The sequence below is a fragment of the Anolis carolinensis genome, chromosome 5, assembly GCF_035594765.1.
Source record: "Anolis carolinensis isolate JA03-04 chromosome 5, rAnoCar3.1.pri, whole genome shotgun sequence".
NCBI classification, from domain to species: domain Eukaryota; kingdom Metazoa; phylum Chordata; class Lepidosauria; order Squamata; family Dactyloidae; genus Anolis; species Anolis carolinensis.
Window position 1 is genome coordinate 80066015 of NC_085845.1, and position 15058 is coordinate 80081072.

General features: G+C 41.1%; 1 protein-coding gene across 9 annotated transcripts in view; it reads right to left on the reverse strand.

Moving 5' to 3' along the window:
- The window catches only part of limch1 (LIM and calponin homology domains 1), a 261489-nt gene that overhangs the window by 98940 nt on the left and 147491 nt on the right, over positions 1 to 15058 (reverse strand). For all 9 annotated transcript variants that reach the window (XM_008111641.3, XM_062981645.1, XM_062981642.1 and 6 more), the window contains one exon: positions 7874 to 7980. In XM_008111641.3, coding sequence (XP_008109848.2) covers positions 7874 to 7980 — 107 coding nt within the window. The remainder of the gene's footprint in view (positions 1 to 7873; positions 7981 to 15058) is intronic.

Here is a 15058-nt window from a genome sequence, read left to right on the forward strand (position 1 = left end):
AGACTCACAAACCTCATCAGGCGCACTTTAAACTAAATCCACTGGGGGAGGGGAACAACAGCCTGGCGAACACTATATTACCCACGACCACAGGGAACCGCCGTAAGGCTAAACGGAGGGCTGCACAAACACAGCAAGGACCAAGTACAGAGAGCACAATAATCCCAAATAAACAGTTCGAGGGGAGGTCACAGGGGCTTACATGTCTTTACACTAATGCTCAGAGCATGGGAAATAAGCAAGACGAACTCCAACTCCTAGCACAGCACCACACATACGATGTCATAGGCATCACTGAAACCTGGTGGGATGACTCCCATCACTGGAATTTAACCATTGAGGGCTATAACCTCTTTCACATAAATAGAACAAAGGGGAGAGGAGGGGGAGTAGCTTTATATGTCAAAAACAGTTACGTTGCAGAAGAAATGCAAGACTGTAATCCGGGAAACCAGCTTGAAAGCATCTGGATAAGAATCAAGGGAACCGGGACTCAAAAAGATCTTGTCGTGGGTGTCTACTACAGACCTCCGAGTCAGGATGAAGGACTTGATGAAGCCTTCTGTCAACAGCTGACCAAACAGGCACAAAGAAGAGATATAGTAGTCATGGGCGATTTCAATTATCCCGATATCTGCTGGAAAACAAACTCAGCCAAGAGTACAAAGTCCAACAAATTCCTCACTTGCCTTGCAGATAATTTTATGGTCCAGAAGGTAGAAGAGGCAACAAGGGGATCAGCAACTCTTGATCTAATCTTAACAAATGTGGAAGACCTGATCAATACAGTTGAAGTGGTTGGATCCTTAGGGGCAAGTGACCATGTGCTCCTGCAGTTTGCAATACAAAGGAATGCTGAAACTAAGACAAGTCAAACACGCATTCTGGACTTTAAGAGAGCTGACTTCCAAAAAATGAAGGAATTACTGAGCGGCATTCCATGGACGCCGATATTAAAAAACAAGGGAGTTAAGGATGGATGGGAGTTTTTCAAAAGTGAAATACTCAAGGCGCAAATGCAAACAGTGCCAACAAAGAAGAAAAATAAGACAAGTGCAAAGAAGCCAGAATGGATGTCCAAAGAACTTCTAACTGAGCTAAAGCTCAAAAGTGACATGCACAAGAAGTGGAAAAGGGGAGAAATCACCAAAGAAGAATTCAAACGTATAGCCAACTCCTGTAGGGAAAAGGTTCGCAAGGCTAAAGCGCAAAATGAGCTCAGGCTTGCCAGGGACATAAAAAACAACAAAAAAGGTTTTTTTGCTTATGTTGGTAGAAAAAGGAAGAAAAAGGAGGCGATAGGGCCACTGCAAGGAGTAGATGGGGTGATGGTGACAGGGGATAGGGAAAAGGCAGAACTGCTTAATGCCTTCTTTGCCTCGGTCTTCTCACAAAAAGAAAGCCATCTTCAACCTCAGCAACATGGAATGGACGAAGGATTGGGGGAAATCCAACCCCAAATAGGGAAACAAGTTGTCCAGGAACACCTGGCCACTCTAAACGAATTCAAGTCCCCAGGGCCAGATCAGCTACATCCAAGAGTATTGAAGGAACTAGCGGAAGTTATTTCAGAACCACTGGCAATCATCTTCGAGAGTTCTTGGAGAACAGGAGAAGTCCCAGCAGATTGGAGGAGGGCGAATGTGGTCCCTATCTTCAAGAAGGGAAAAAAGAACGACCCAAACAATTACCGTCCGGTCAGCCTCACATCAATACCAGGCAAGATTCTGGAAAAGATCATTAAGGAAGTGGTCTGCAAACACTTAGAAACAAATGCGGTCATTGCTAATAGTCAACACGGATTTACCAAAAACAAGTCATGCCAGACTAATCTGATCTCTTTTTTCGATAGAGTTACGAGTTGGGTCGATACAGGGAATGCCGTGGATGTAGCATATCTAGATTTCAGTAAGGCCTTCGACAAAGTCCCCCACGACCTTCTGGCAAACAAACTAGTAAAATGTGGGCTAGACAAAACTACGGTTAGGTGGATCTGTAATTGGCTAAGCGAACGAACCCAAAGGGTGCTCACCAATGCGTCGTCTTCATCATGGAAAGAAGTGACAAGTGGAGTGCCGCAGGGCTCCGTCCTGGGCCCGGTTCTGTTCAACATCTTTATTAACGACTTAGACGAAGGTTTAGAAGGCACGATCATCAAGTTTGCAGATGACACCAAACTCGGAGGGATAGCTAACACTCCAGAAGACAGGAGCAGAATTCAAAACGATCTTGACAGACTAGAGAGATGGGCCGAAACTAACAAAATGAAGTTCAACAGGGACAAATGCAAGATACTTCACTTCGGCAGAAAAAATGGAAATCAAAGATACAGAATGGGGGACGCCTGGCTTGACAGCAGTGTGTGCGAAAAAGATCTTGGAGTCCTCGTGGACAACAAGTTAAACATGAGCCTACAATGTGATGCGGCAGCTAAAAAAGCCAATGGGATTTTGGCCTGCATCAATAGGGGAATAACGTCTAGATCCAGGGAAGTTATGCTCCCCCTCTATTCTGCCTTGGTCAGACCACACCTGGAACACTGTGTCCAGTTTTGGGCACCGCAGATGAAGGGAGATGCTGACAAGCTGGAAAGCGTCCAGAGGAGGGCAACTAAAATGATTAAGGGTCTGGAGAACAAGCCCTATGAGGAGAGGCTTAAAGAGCTGGGCATGTTTAGCCTGCAGAAGAGAAGGCTGAGAGGAGACATGATAGCCATGTACAAATATGTGAGGGGAAGTCATAGGGAGGAGGGAGCAAGCTTATTTTCTGCTGCCCTGCAGACTAGGACACGGAGCAATGGCTTCAAACTACAGGAAAGGAGATTCCACCTGAACATCAGGAAGAACTTCCTCACTGTGAGGGCTGTTCGGCAGTGGAACTCTCTCCCCCGGACTGTGGTGGAGGCTCCTTCTTTGGAGGCTTTTAAGCAGAGGCTGGATGGCCATCTGTCGGGGGTGCTTTGAATGCGATTTCCTGCTTCTTAGCGGGGGGTTGGACTAGATGGCCCTTGAGGTCTCTTCCAACTCTACTATTCTATGATTCTATGATTCTATGATTCCCCAAGGGGACTTAGGACGGATTCCAACATACAACTGCAACATTCAATGCCTCTGTAAAACAAATACTGACATAAAATCCCAGAGAAACCCCACATATGAAAATAACATTAAAACCTAACCTCAAATTAAAGCCTAACATCAATAAATTAAACCTAACATCAATAAATTAAACTACACGTAGTGAAACAAAATTATAAAATAACATAAACTCTAAACAAACATCCACATTCATTTCCAACAGCCAACTAGAGTTCATGAAACAGTGTGGGCTGGTTGTGTTGTCAAACGATGGTCATTGGGCTGGCGTGGACCAGGAATGTCCAAATATGTCATTATCTAATCCTCCTTCTCCCCATATGCTAGTGAGCATAAATAGGACTTCAGTTGTTTTTTGAAGGAGAGGAGTGAGGGGGCCAGCTTTATTTCTTTAGGGAGGAAGTGCCAGAGATGGGGGGCAGCCACGGAGAAGGCCCTCTCTCTTGTTCCCACCAGATGTACTTGAGATGGGGGTGGGACCGAGAGCAGGGCCTCCTCTGCTGACTGCATAGACATAGAGAATTTTTTTTCAACAGCAACATCAGGGTTAAAATGGAATCATAGGCTGCTATACCAAAATTCAGTCTGGAATGACAATACACCTTTATTCTCCTATGACATGAGAAGTTATACTTTTAGCCAGTGTACTCATCATGAAAGTGGCTACTAGATAGGCAAGAGCAAGCGATACTCAACTGAGGTACAGCAAGATATGAGGAGAGTGACAATGGGTAAGTTTTTCCAAATCATTTCTCCAAGAGCCACATTGTAGTTGAGATACAGTTTCAAGAGACGAGCCTCAAAGAAAATCAGAGGAGAAGGTACAATATTGACACTTTGCAAAGATGACTTTCATCCGACTTTCACCTACTACTTAGGACAGAAGTCATATCTTAGAGAATTCTGGGTCCTTTCAAAAAGGTATGTTTTTTTCCTCTCAAACTCTCATAGTGGTCCCTTAAACTTGGCTCTTGTCAGACCCCAGGCAGCAGGGCACCAAGAACCATACACGGAGGCCAATCTCTATCTAATATCTTTATTAAGGAAATATATAAAAGTAATAAAAACAAGTGAAGAATATAGTTCAGAAGCAGACCTTTCAAATGAGGTCAAATATAGTCCAAAAATGTATTGTCCAATAAATGATATTAGAGTTCAAAGTTTAAATCCAATACCGAAACACACACTATTGCCAAGCAATAGTGTGGGGAAATGCCAGAGTCTTAGAAATCCAAGGAAGCTCGACAACAAGGCTGGAAATAGTCTTGGTTCTTTAACAAGGACCGTGACTAGAAACAAGGCAAACAGTGAATCCTGGAACAAGGTCCGTGACTAGAAACAAGGCAAACAGTGAATCTTGGAACAAGGTCCGTGACTAGAAACAAGGCAAACAGTGAATCTTGGAACAAGGTCCGTGGTTAACAGCAAGGCAAGGCAGTACTTGAATTCTTGATCCGGGAAGCAAGGAACTGGGGTTACGAAGTCCACACACGATCTCACTCCTGAAGCAGCTCTGTTGACTCCGCAAAGATTCTCCCGCGTCAGGCACCTATATTGGGTCTCGTTTTCCCGCCAACAACCTCTTTCCCTAGAGAATGGGAAGCGAAACCCAACTTTGTCCAGATGCAAGACTCCTTAGAATTTCCCAAGGGAAGCAGGTCTAATCAGCCTGTTGTTTGGCTGCAATCCGTAAACTCCTGCGATTCTGTTCCCTGACTCCTCTGTCAGCACAATAGGATTCTCTCCTAGGGAACGGAGGCGAGGAATGTCCAAGGTCTGTGATGGGACCTGTTCAAAATCATTCTCAAATAGTCTTAGAAACGGAGTAATTTCCGTTTGTAATAAGGTCTTAATGCAGTTCCATTTGGGATATCATAGTCAACAGGTCTGAAGCCAGATCGAATCTGAACTAGAGAACATCTCAGAAATGCAGATGGAGCCCTCAGACCAGCTTGGAGGACAGAAGATGACAAATAAAATCAGTGGTCTTCATTTCCATCATGTTGGTACTTCCATGTCCACTGCTTTGTGTACGTAAGTGGCTGAGGGAGAGATGTTTTGCCTGATCTAATTCTGTCTCATGCACACACAGACACACTGTCTACGGTTTCCATCAGAAGTTAAACAGGCCGATAGTTTGTTTAATCACAGGGCCATCAGCTTTTGAGGATCTTTTAATGAGTACTATAAACCATCTTGAAAGCCCCTTTAATCTGCAACAACAAGGTACTTAATTTTTTTTTTGCCTACTTAGGAGCGTTCATAGCTTAAATATGATTAAGAGCCATAAATTTAAGTTTGGTTTTTTGAAAAAAAAAAAACACTTTCATCTCACTACTATCATATCATTTGTTTTTAAAGCATCATGTCATTTTTTTAAAAACAGGACTGGAATTTTCTCTTCACGGTGCCCCAGGCAAAATATTTAAACTACCAGAATTCTCTTTCACAAGATATTGCAGCCCTGAGTTTGCCAACCCTCCTGACCAATCCTACTGTGACTTTCTGAAGACCCGTCTGATTCTTTTCCATCACAAATATAGCCTGACTGATAAGATTATAAATCTTCTTTATGTTCTGTATGCCCCCCCCCCCAAGTTGAAGGCTCAACTATTATAGCTTGCGACTCACCTAGGTACCAAAACCACTTGGCTTGGCTATCCTTCCTATAGCTCCTTTACTATAGTTCCTATTATTCCTCTACTTGCTATATACATTCCCCCTATAATACCACATGCAGATCAAGAATAGGTCTCTTCAGCCATCTACAGATCCATCCCCAAGATAGCGAAGACGGAGGACCATCATCCTCGAACTACGAGGGATCGCCTAAGTAATACCACATACTACACCCCTTCTACACTACCATATAATCCAGATTATCAAATCAGAAAATCCACATTATCTGCTTTGAACTGAATTATATGTGCCTACACTGCCATATAACTCAATTCAAAGCAGATAATCGGGATTTTATATGTCAGTGTGGAAAGGGCCTAAGGCGGGCTTGGAAAATAATTTCTTTCTCCCTCTGCTGCTACAGCAAAGGACTATCCTTAGCCAACCCTGTGAAGAAGGGTTCCTGCCAGCTATCAGGAGTAGATTACCAGCTAGATCCCTTCTCTTATGTACATAGACATCTGTTAAAAATCTAGAAAGAACACCTGTGTAAAAGAAAGTTGGAATTCCCTCTCCCTCCACTTGCTTTTACTGCTTCAACCAAGACACACTGAACAGTTATTTTTATTTATAAACTAGGCAAAGCAAACAATAAGTAATATTAAACAGCATGGATACTGATAAACAAAAAATACAAACACACAATTCTTATACATTTCTAACTGCAGAGTTTTAAATCATTCTATTCCTATGAATCTTGAGACTCACCTTCCACTTAGCCTGAAAGATGTAACCCACTTTTAACATTAAGTCATATGGGATTTTTCCTCTTAATGAAAATAGCTGTTTTAGAAGCAGTACTTATTGGGAATACAGTGATGTGGGGATCACAGGGATCCCACAATCCTAAAAAACTGGGAAAACACACTGCTTGCATTGACATTTGTAAAAATATGCACATCGTATACAACAGTGGTTCCCAATCTTTTTTTTTTTTTTTTAACAGAGACTACTTGACCAGGGACCATTTTGACCAGGAACAACTTTGATCAGGGACCACTCTCCAACCTTAGTACCAAAAGGGCTAAAAATCAGTTTTTGGTCAACTTTAGATTCGGTTTGTTTATTTGGGGTGCTGATTCAGAAAATTGCATTGGATAGACCACATCAGCTCTAGTTTTTGATACAGAACATATGCCATCCAGTAGTCGCCATCTGCTTGCCCACAGAAAACCATATTTAATAGAGCTGATGTGGTCTATCCAATGCAATTTTCTGAATCAGCACCCAAAATAACCCCAGGAACAGGCCTAAAAACGAGGACACCAAGGCGCCTCCTCTTCCAAGTGCCACATGGAACAGCTCCACTTAGGGGAAGGGAGGAGGAGGAGAAGCAGCAGTGAGGAGGCTTGTTGTCGTGCCTTTCTTGAGTAGGTGCCTATCCCCTCCTAACATTTCTGTTGTCTCGGCACTATAGGAGGGTTTTGCAAGGCCAGTCACTTTCATTGCAACGGTGAGGCCACTGACCATATGTTAGTTCTTGGGGACCACTGGTGGTCCATGGACCACAGGTTGGGAGCCACTGGTATATAATAATGAATGTAATGGTACATCTAATTTGACCCATTCCTTCTTCTGCTCTTTCTTCTCTCCTCCATCTCTTAAAGAAATTGAACTAAAAAGGAAAATAGCCATAGTGTTGCTGGTAAAACACATCTTGAAGTTTGGGCAAGTCATGAACTATCTATATCACTATTCTGAGGTTGGAATGCTTTTTAAAAAGTAATTTGTTATTCATAGAACATTATATTTAAATACATTATTCATTCGTATTATTTTTTAGATACTGCAACACTTTTTAATGATATTTTAAATACACATACAAATATAAATCACTCCAAAACAGAGCTTTAGGAGTAGTAAATCGATCTTACTTATAAAACACACACTTATGCTGAAGTGACACCATTATATTTTTGCGGGGGCGGGGGAAACTTCTTGCTCCACCATTGTAACAAAAAGTATTATGTACAGCTACCAGCATAACTTTTAGTGCATTTCTCCCAAGATCTGTAAACGCTTTATCATGTGGTAAGATATAGACTTACAAAGATATTGCAGACATTTAATCCCAGAAATGAAAATTATGTTCCACTTACTTGACTGCTGCTCTGTTTGAGGTGTCCTGCAGGTCTCCTGGGTCAAAAAGCTGAGACTCCTTCAGCCCCAGTTCCTTGCAGCCTCTTAAGAACAAGGCAATATTGTCCTGAAATGAAACAAGCACATTTGATAGTACTGTGGTTATCACTGAAGATTATCTCCATTTACCCTCTGTCTCTTTCCCTTGCTAACCTAAATGATCTGGATCATATCCAGTTACTTAAATCTTCCAGATCTGGAACTAACATGTAACCTTCTTACATAACAAAATTAACACAGGGAAGGTTTGAGATGTGAACTGTAAGACAACCTTTCTATTCACAGCTGAAAGGGATTCCGCAGTGTTTTAGATGAAGGTGATGGGTGGAAAATCTCAAGATAAATTCTATAAAAATGTTATGTAAAAGCACATGAGCTGTGACACACATTCTTAAAGCTATATGGTGACAAGTGAGAGAACCCACTTAGTTCTGTACACAATATTGTTGTTACCCTTGATAACCGGACCTACGCGCACTAACAAGTCAGTGGCAAGTTTTATTATAGTTACGACTGAAACACTTAATGATTCAAGCAACTGAAATCTCATAACTGGCCAATCATAACAATATCTTGTCAAACATACTGCAGCTTCAGGGGATTTTCAAGTCACACTGCTGTCAAGTTTTTGGTTTTGTTCTTTAATATACCCTTGAATTAAACATGCTGTTGAAAAGTATGCTTCCTGATTTCAACAGAATTTAATTGCATGAGGAAGTTGCTATTTAGCAAAGTACAGACATGTACAATCTATATTGTCAGCAATGAAAGTGCAAAGGCCATTACCGCACACCGTTCTATAGTTCTGTCCAGTGTCAGGACACACAATATGATCACCAAGAAAAGAAGCAAACAACCAGTGGTAGTCAGTGACTCTTACATCATTGGAGTACTAAAGTCACTCTATGTTTTAGACAACTTTAGAAGAACTATCCAAGGTCCTGAATTATTTTAGAGATAAGATTCAGCACCTAGTCACTTACAATCTCATCACACATACTCCATACTAGAACAGTTCACTGATACAGTGAGCATGAACCCTGACGGATCCCATCACATGATGCACAGCTACTTCCAGGCGGGCTCTGTCCTGGCTGCGTCGAACATTTCTAGGATGAGGGACTCTGAACTTGGGAGACTACCCATGTTCAGACTGAAAATGCTAGGAACAGCATAAGAGCAAGCTGGAAAGGTATGCGTTCCAGTGTGTAATGGTGCAGGGCACTGGGCAATGGATTCGCCCCACTACCCCACAATTTACTCCGCTGCCCTACGGATTCCTTGTATTAAGGACTTCCATGTGATGAGGTCCTTAATGTGTGGAGTAAAATCTGGAGTGGAGTCATAAGCTGCCACTGCAAACAACTAAAAGGGACAAGATGCTTTGTTATTACAATGATACAAAAAGGAATCCTGAACCTAATATGCCTGTTAATATGTAATCTGGCATTAAGCTTTCCAAAAGGAAACATCTAATAAGATGGGGACATCTACAAGAAGAACAAGAAGGACAATTTCCCTTCCTCACTACTGGTGCTGAAAGATATACAGTGGGCCCTTGTCACTTGCTGGGCTTCAGTTCCAGGCCCCCCCACTGGACACCAAAACCTACAGATGTTCATTTCATACAATGGTGCAGGTTTCAAAGAGAGGTGATTTACTAGGTTGTTTTTTTTAAAAGGACAGCCAAAGGAGTCTAGAAGGCACAAAAACTGCAAAAATAACCCCGGGGATAGTATGTAACCCCAGAGTCATGCTTTGCCCACCTGTGCCATAATTCAAGCATTGGTTCAAAGAGCCATGCAGTCATAGCTAAAATAGTAGATGACTCATTAGGAACTTACGCAGTGGCATGCTTTGCTTTAGGGGCTTGTAAAAGTATGACACCAGGAATTTAATGTTAATTTTGTCTGATTACATATGTCTGTTTTATGGCAGAATTTTACTTTTACTGCCGAGACGGGTATGCTTTTGGTTTGCAATTTTCACCAGCCCAAGGCAGCCAATGGTGAAGGATTATACTATGTAACACGATTTTTGTTCCTGGGTAATAAATGTCATTTCCTAATTGGTTCTATCATAAAAACACAAGGAAAGTTTATTAAACTGCAAAAACTTTGTTTTTGCGGGACATCCTGCAGCACATTTTGCTATAGTTTGTCAATGAATATCTCATCGCGTCTCAACCACTTCAACATAGTTTGTGGCAGCTACAAAAACGAAGTTTCTGGAGTATAACAACTACTTTCAAACTAAGTAAAAGGTCAGGGGAAACCTTTACCTTTACCTTAACACTTTCAAATCAGGAACAGAAAATGTTTCAAAATTTTGTTACATATTGTTATAGGAGCTCAATTCAAAAAGCATCTGGAGGGTCACCAATTCAATACACATTTGTGTTGTGATGCCATTTTATTTAACCAGTACTATGGTTAGAAGGAATAAAATCTGACTTAACAAAATGGTACAGTCTTGTGACTTTTCTCCCTTAGCAAAGAGATCTCGACGGTAGACAAACGTTACTGCTTCTCCAAAGCTTATCTCCCTTCCTCTGAGGCCAGGGACATATTGAGGAAAACTGTCCCTCTCTAGCTCTGCTGTTCCTTTCCAACCTCATTGTTTGTTTTGTACTTCTACAGTTTCGCAAGAGTTGCACTCTTTATTATTTCAGTGTGCAGTGATCAGTTCACTAATCGCTATGGCATTTGGCAAGCCAACATCTGCGTGTGTGCATGTGCACATACACACACAAACAGCTTAGAGTCCTCTCCAGTCCCACTGCAAAAGTCCTGACTTGAAATTTTCGAGAGCTATACATTGTTGAACTTAGCAGGCAGTCCAGAAGCCAAAGGAAAGAGAAGGCAAATGCTGGGAGAAAGGATTTCTTTTTCCAGGGCCAATCTACACAAGGTTTCTTTTCCCCACTTTTGCATGGAGATCTGGTTCACATGTAAGGACAGGATTGTGCTCATGATAACATTGACCTCTTATTCTGTATTTTCTCAGAATACCCATATGACAGCTACTTCTCTTCTTCTTTATTCTTATTTGTGTGTGTGCTATCCCTGTGGTACTGTAATATTGTCTGGTGCAAATGTCTACAGCTTGCAGATTTAATTCATAAGTCTTGCTTCCCATTTTTGCCTTCTAGGATATGGACAGAGAGGCTTTGAAGTCAGAAGTCAGGGTCTCTCCTCAACTTGGTTGCTACTGTTGAAATCATCAGATATATAAAGTTTCCTCTGATACATGCTTACAAAATGCTGTATAACACATCTTTTTCTATTGTATTTTTCCTTTGCACTCTCATAGCTTTGTAGGTGCACAATGGAAAATACTTATAAAAATATTTTAAAGTTGAGGAAGATGACAGCAATCAGAATTCTTCCTTAACACGTGTCCCTTCTCCATCAGAAAGGCATCTCTCCTTCATCTCTCTCTTTCTGTCTCACTCCGCAAAATGGAGAGGGTTGCGTCCCCCACTCCATACTGTTCTAAAAAAAGCAAACTTTGAAAAGTCCTTCCAATCTTCTCAGTTATCCCATCTTTCTTTCATTTCAGTGAAAAATCTGTATACTGGCAACATATCTAACTCAGAACTTATTCACATTGACCATAATGGTGCTAACCCTCAGGTAAGCCATCATGCAAGGGTATCAGCTGGGCTAGAGACATATCAATGGGGGTAACACACACATCAGAAATAACTTGATGGCACACAACAACTTTTGGAAAGCCAGAATTTCCATGACCTTTTGGAGAAAAATGGCATTCACAACCATTTGAAAATAATAACCTTTCGTAAAAGTATGATCTTCCAGAGAACAGCCAAAAATCTCATTTGAAATCTCTCTTTTCACCGTGAAGCCCGGCAAAGTGGGACACTCGTCTGGTCTTTGTGATGAGGCCCTTACAGAGTAGATTCTGCTCAGAGAGGAAACTGTATTCAGGATATTTTAGGAATTCCCAGATTCTACATCTCTCTCTCTCATAGCATTCTGGATAGGGCTAGCATCGAATTGAGGTAACCTGTAGCTAGAACAAACAAGTCACCTTTCCCCGCAAATGGTGAGGTGAAGCACAGGTACACACATAGAGACAATGATGGTATCTACATCAACTGTCTGAAAAATAAAACCATCTTTTAATCTCATTTGCATTCACTCTTTGATCAAGACATTTTGACAGGTGAATTGTCCATTTCATCCTCACACCCCTTCTGTGGGACACTTAATGGTACAGTAGGGTCTCACTTATCCAACATAAATGGGCCGGCAGAATGTTGGATAACCTAATATTTATTGATGTATTTATTTACAGCATTTATATTCTGCCCTTCTCACCCCAAAGGGGACTCAGGGCGGATCACATTACACATACAGACAAACATAGGCTCCAAGCGGGCCTTGAACTCATGACCTCTTGATCAGAGTGATTCATTGCAGTGATTCATTGCAGCTGCTCTCCAGCCTACGCCACAGCCCGAGAATATGTTGGATAATAAGGAAGGGTTAGGAAAAGCCCATTAAACATCAAATTAGGTTATGATTTTACAAATTAAGCACCCAAACATCATGTTATACAACAAATTTGACAGAAAAAGTAGTTCAATACGCAGTAATGCTATGTAGTAATTACTGTATTTACAAATTTAGCACCAAAATATCACAATGTATTGAAAACATTGACTACAAAAATGTGTTGGATAATCCAGAATGTTGGATAAGCGAATGTTGGATAAGTGAGACTCTACTGTATTTGGTAAATGTCACATCTTAATAGGATTTCAAACCCAGAATTTCTTATTTAAATCAATCAGGATGTCTCTACACCACAGCTCATTTTGTTGGAAGGGATGGATGATAAGATATTATGATTAGAGTAAAAAGCCTTTTAGAGCCTTTACCCTGACAACAGCAGAGGTGCCTGTCTTAGGATGACAAGTTTCAAGAACCACAAATGTAGTCAGAAAAATAAATCAGAAATCTTCAGCAGGAGGAACATTTATTAAATAAATATATTATTGAAGAAAAACAGTGAGATCCCTCCTAAACTTATCTCTAAGATAAAAGGATAGGAGGGAGATGTGTTATAGCATGTCTTTCTCATCAAAGAGCTCATGGGACAAGAGAAGAAACACACGGTTCAATCTAGATCAGTTCATTTTCTGTATATTTAATTAACCCTGACTGAGGGCCCTTCCACACAGCCATATAATCCAGAATAACAAGGTAGATAATCCACAATATTTGCTTTGAACTGGATTATCTGAGTCCACACTGCCATATAATCCAGTTCAATGTGGATTTTATACGGCTGTGTAGAAGGGGCCTGAGCTGGACAATGTTATCTGCCTGTAACCTTTTTGGGATAGGTGACCAACAGAGGAATTAAAAAAAAATCAAGGAAAGAAGGAAGACAAAGATCCTAATCCCTCTATGTCTGTGTCATCTCATTCCTTGTTCCTATTGTACAAGAGAGCAGCAAGATCAAATACAGAAGTTGATGTCTCTTCCAATATTTGACTCTATGGATCTCATCAGATGGAGGTCCTTGATGAGGGAAACCCATAGGGCAGCGGGGCAAATTTGGGGGTAAATCTGCTGCCCAGCCTCCCACTTTGCTCAATCACGCATCACACACAGAAACATATATGTTTCCAGCTTGCTTATGTGCTGTTCCCAGCATTTTTAATCTGAACGCAGGTAGTCTTCCATGTTCAGAGTTCCCTGTCGTAGAACACTTCACCAGCAAAGCCAATATAGAGCCCCGTTGAAGGTAGCTGTGCATCATGTGAAGAGATCTGGTAGGCTCCTGTTCTATGATGGGGTCATAAATAACAGTGTATCGTACTGAAGTGATGCTTAAATGTCACTCCTTTTGGTGTAGCTATATAGTGTTTCTCAATCCTACGGGTAGGCCTAAGCTTACTTAACAAGCTTCTTCTCCTATTCAGAAGAGCTCTTGAAAAAACTTTCAACTGAAACTAGTTTTTGGAATAGGCATGTCAGGGGACAAGAGAGATGTTAATGTATTAGGGTACTTACTGGGGGCAGATTGGAACTGACTGGTTTAGATATTCTACTAAAAGTTATAATTATATAACAATGCAATAATTTGCTTTATTTAAAACAAAGCTCTTCTACACTTTAGGATAGTGGTTCCCAACCTTTGGTCATCCAGATGTTTTGGATTTCATCTCTCACAATTCCTAACAGCTGGTAAGCTGGTTGGGGTTTCAAGGAGTTGAAGTTCAAAACAGCTGGAGGAACAAAGGTTAGGAACAACTGCTTTAGGTCAAAAACTAGACTAGATTCTATAGACACATGTTATTTGTTTTTATATAGTGGGGATGAGGAAATCACAAACACATGTGACAATGTCTCCAAATCCAGAACCTGCCAGGTGGCCGAGCAATTTGTCCTAGTTCCTGGCCATGTGTTACTATTCTTCCTAGATGAGAAACAACTGTATGGGAAGAATGCACAACTCTATTATTAGAAGTTCATAGGAGCTTCTTAAACATTATTATAACAATATGAGAAGATGATAGAGGTAAGCAGATCCTACGTGCAATCGGAACCAAAAATTCCGAACATCAAAGACAAGCAAGAAACTTAACCCAATAATGTGAAATTTTCTTCATCAACTTTAATACTGAAGTTGCAAAGCCACAAAATGAAATAAGACACATTTCAACATGAAAATGAACACATGGACTACTTGAATATAAACTGTGTTGTCAGCTGGCAAGTCTTTCAAAGCCTCTTCTAAACATGGAGTTGCTATTAATGCGACTATATCCATCAATTTATCTTTTCTGTCTTGTGTTTTCCCGTTGCTGTCAAATTAAGCAACAGTATCTTTCATTTAAAGCCAATAAGTAGGAACTATTGGCTTACCCCAATGTCCTCTCTAGCAACGAGAACAAATCTTGATGCAGGGGCTGTCATGCCGGACAACCACAAAGTCGCGTAGGTGGCAAAGGTAACCTTCAACCATGATTATTACATACTACTGTGGCTGGACTTGAAGAGAAGCAGAGCATGGAAAGCTTACTTTTACAGGAAACAATTGTTCTCAGAGTTCCCCAACCATCCCATCTGTTCCCATTCAGGAACTTGGTTGTCCAAACAAGCAACCTT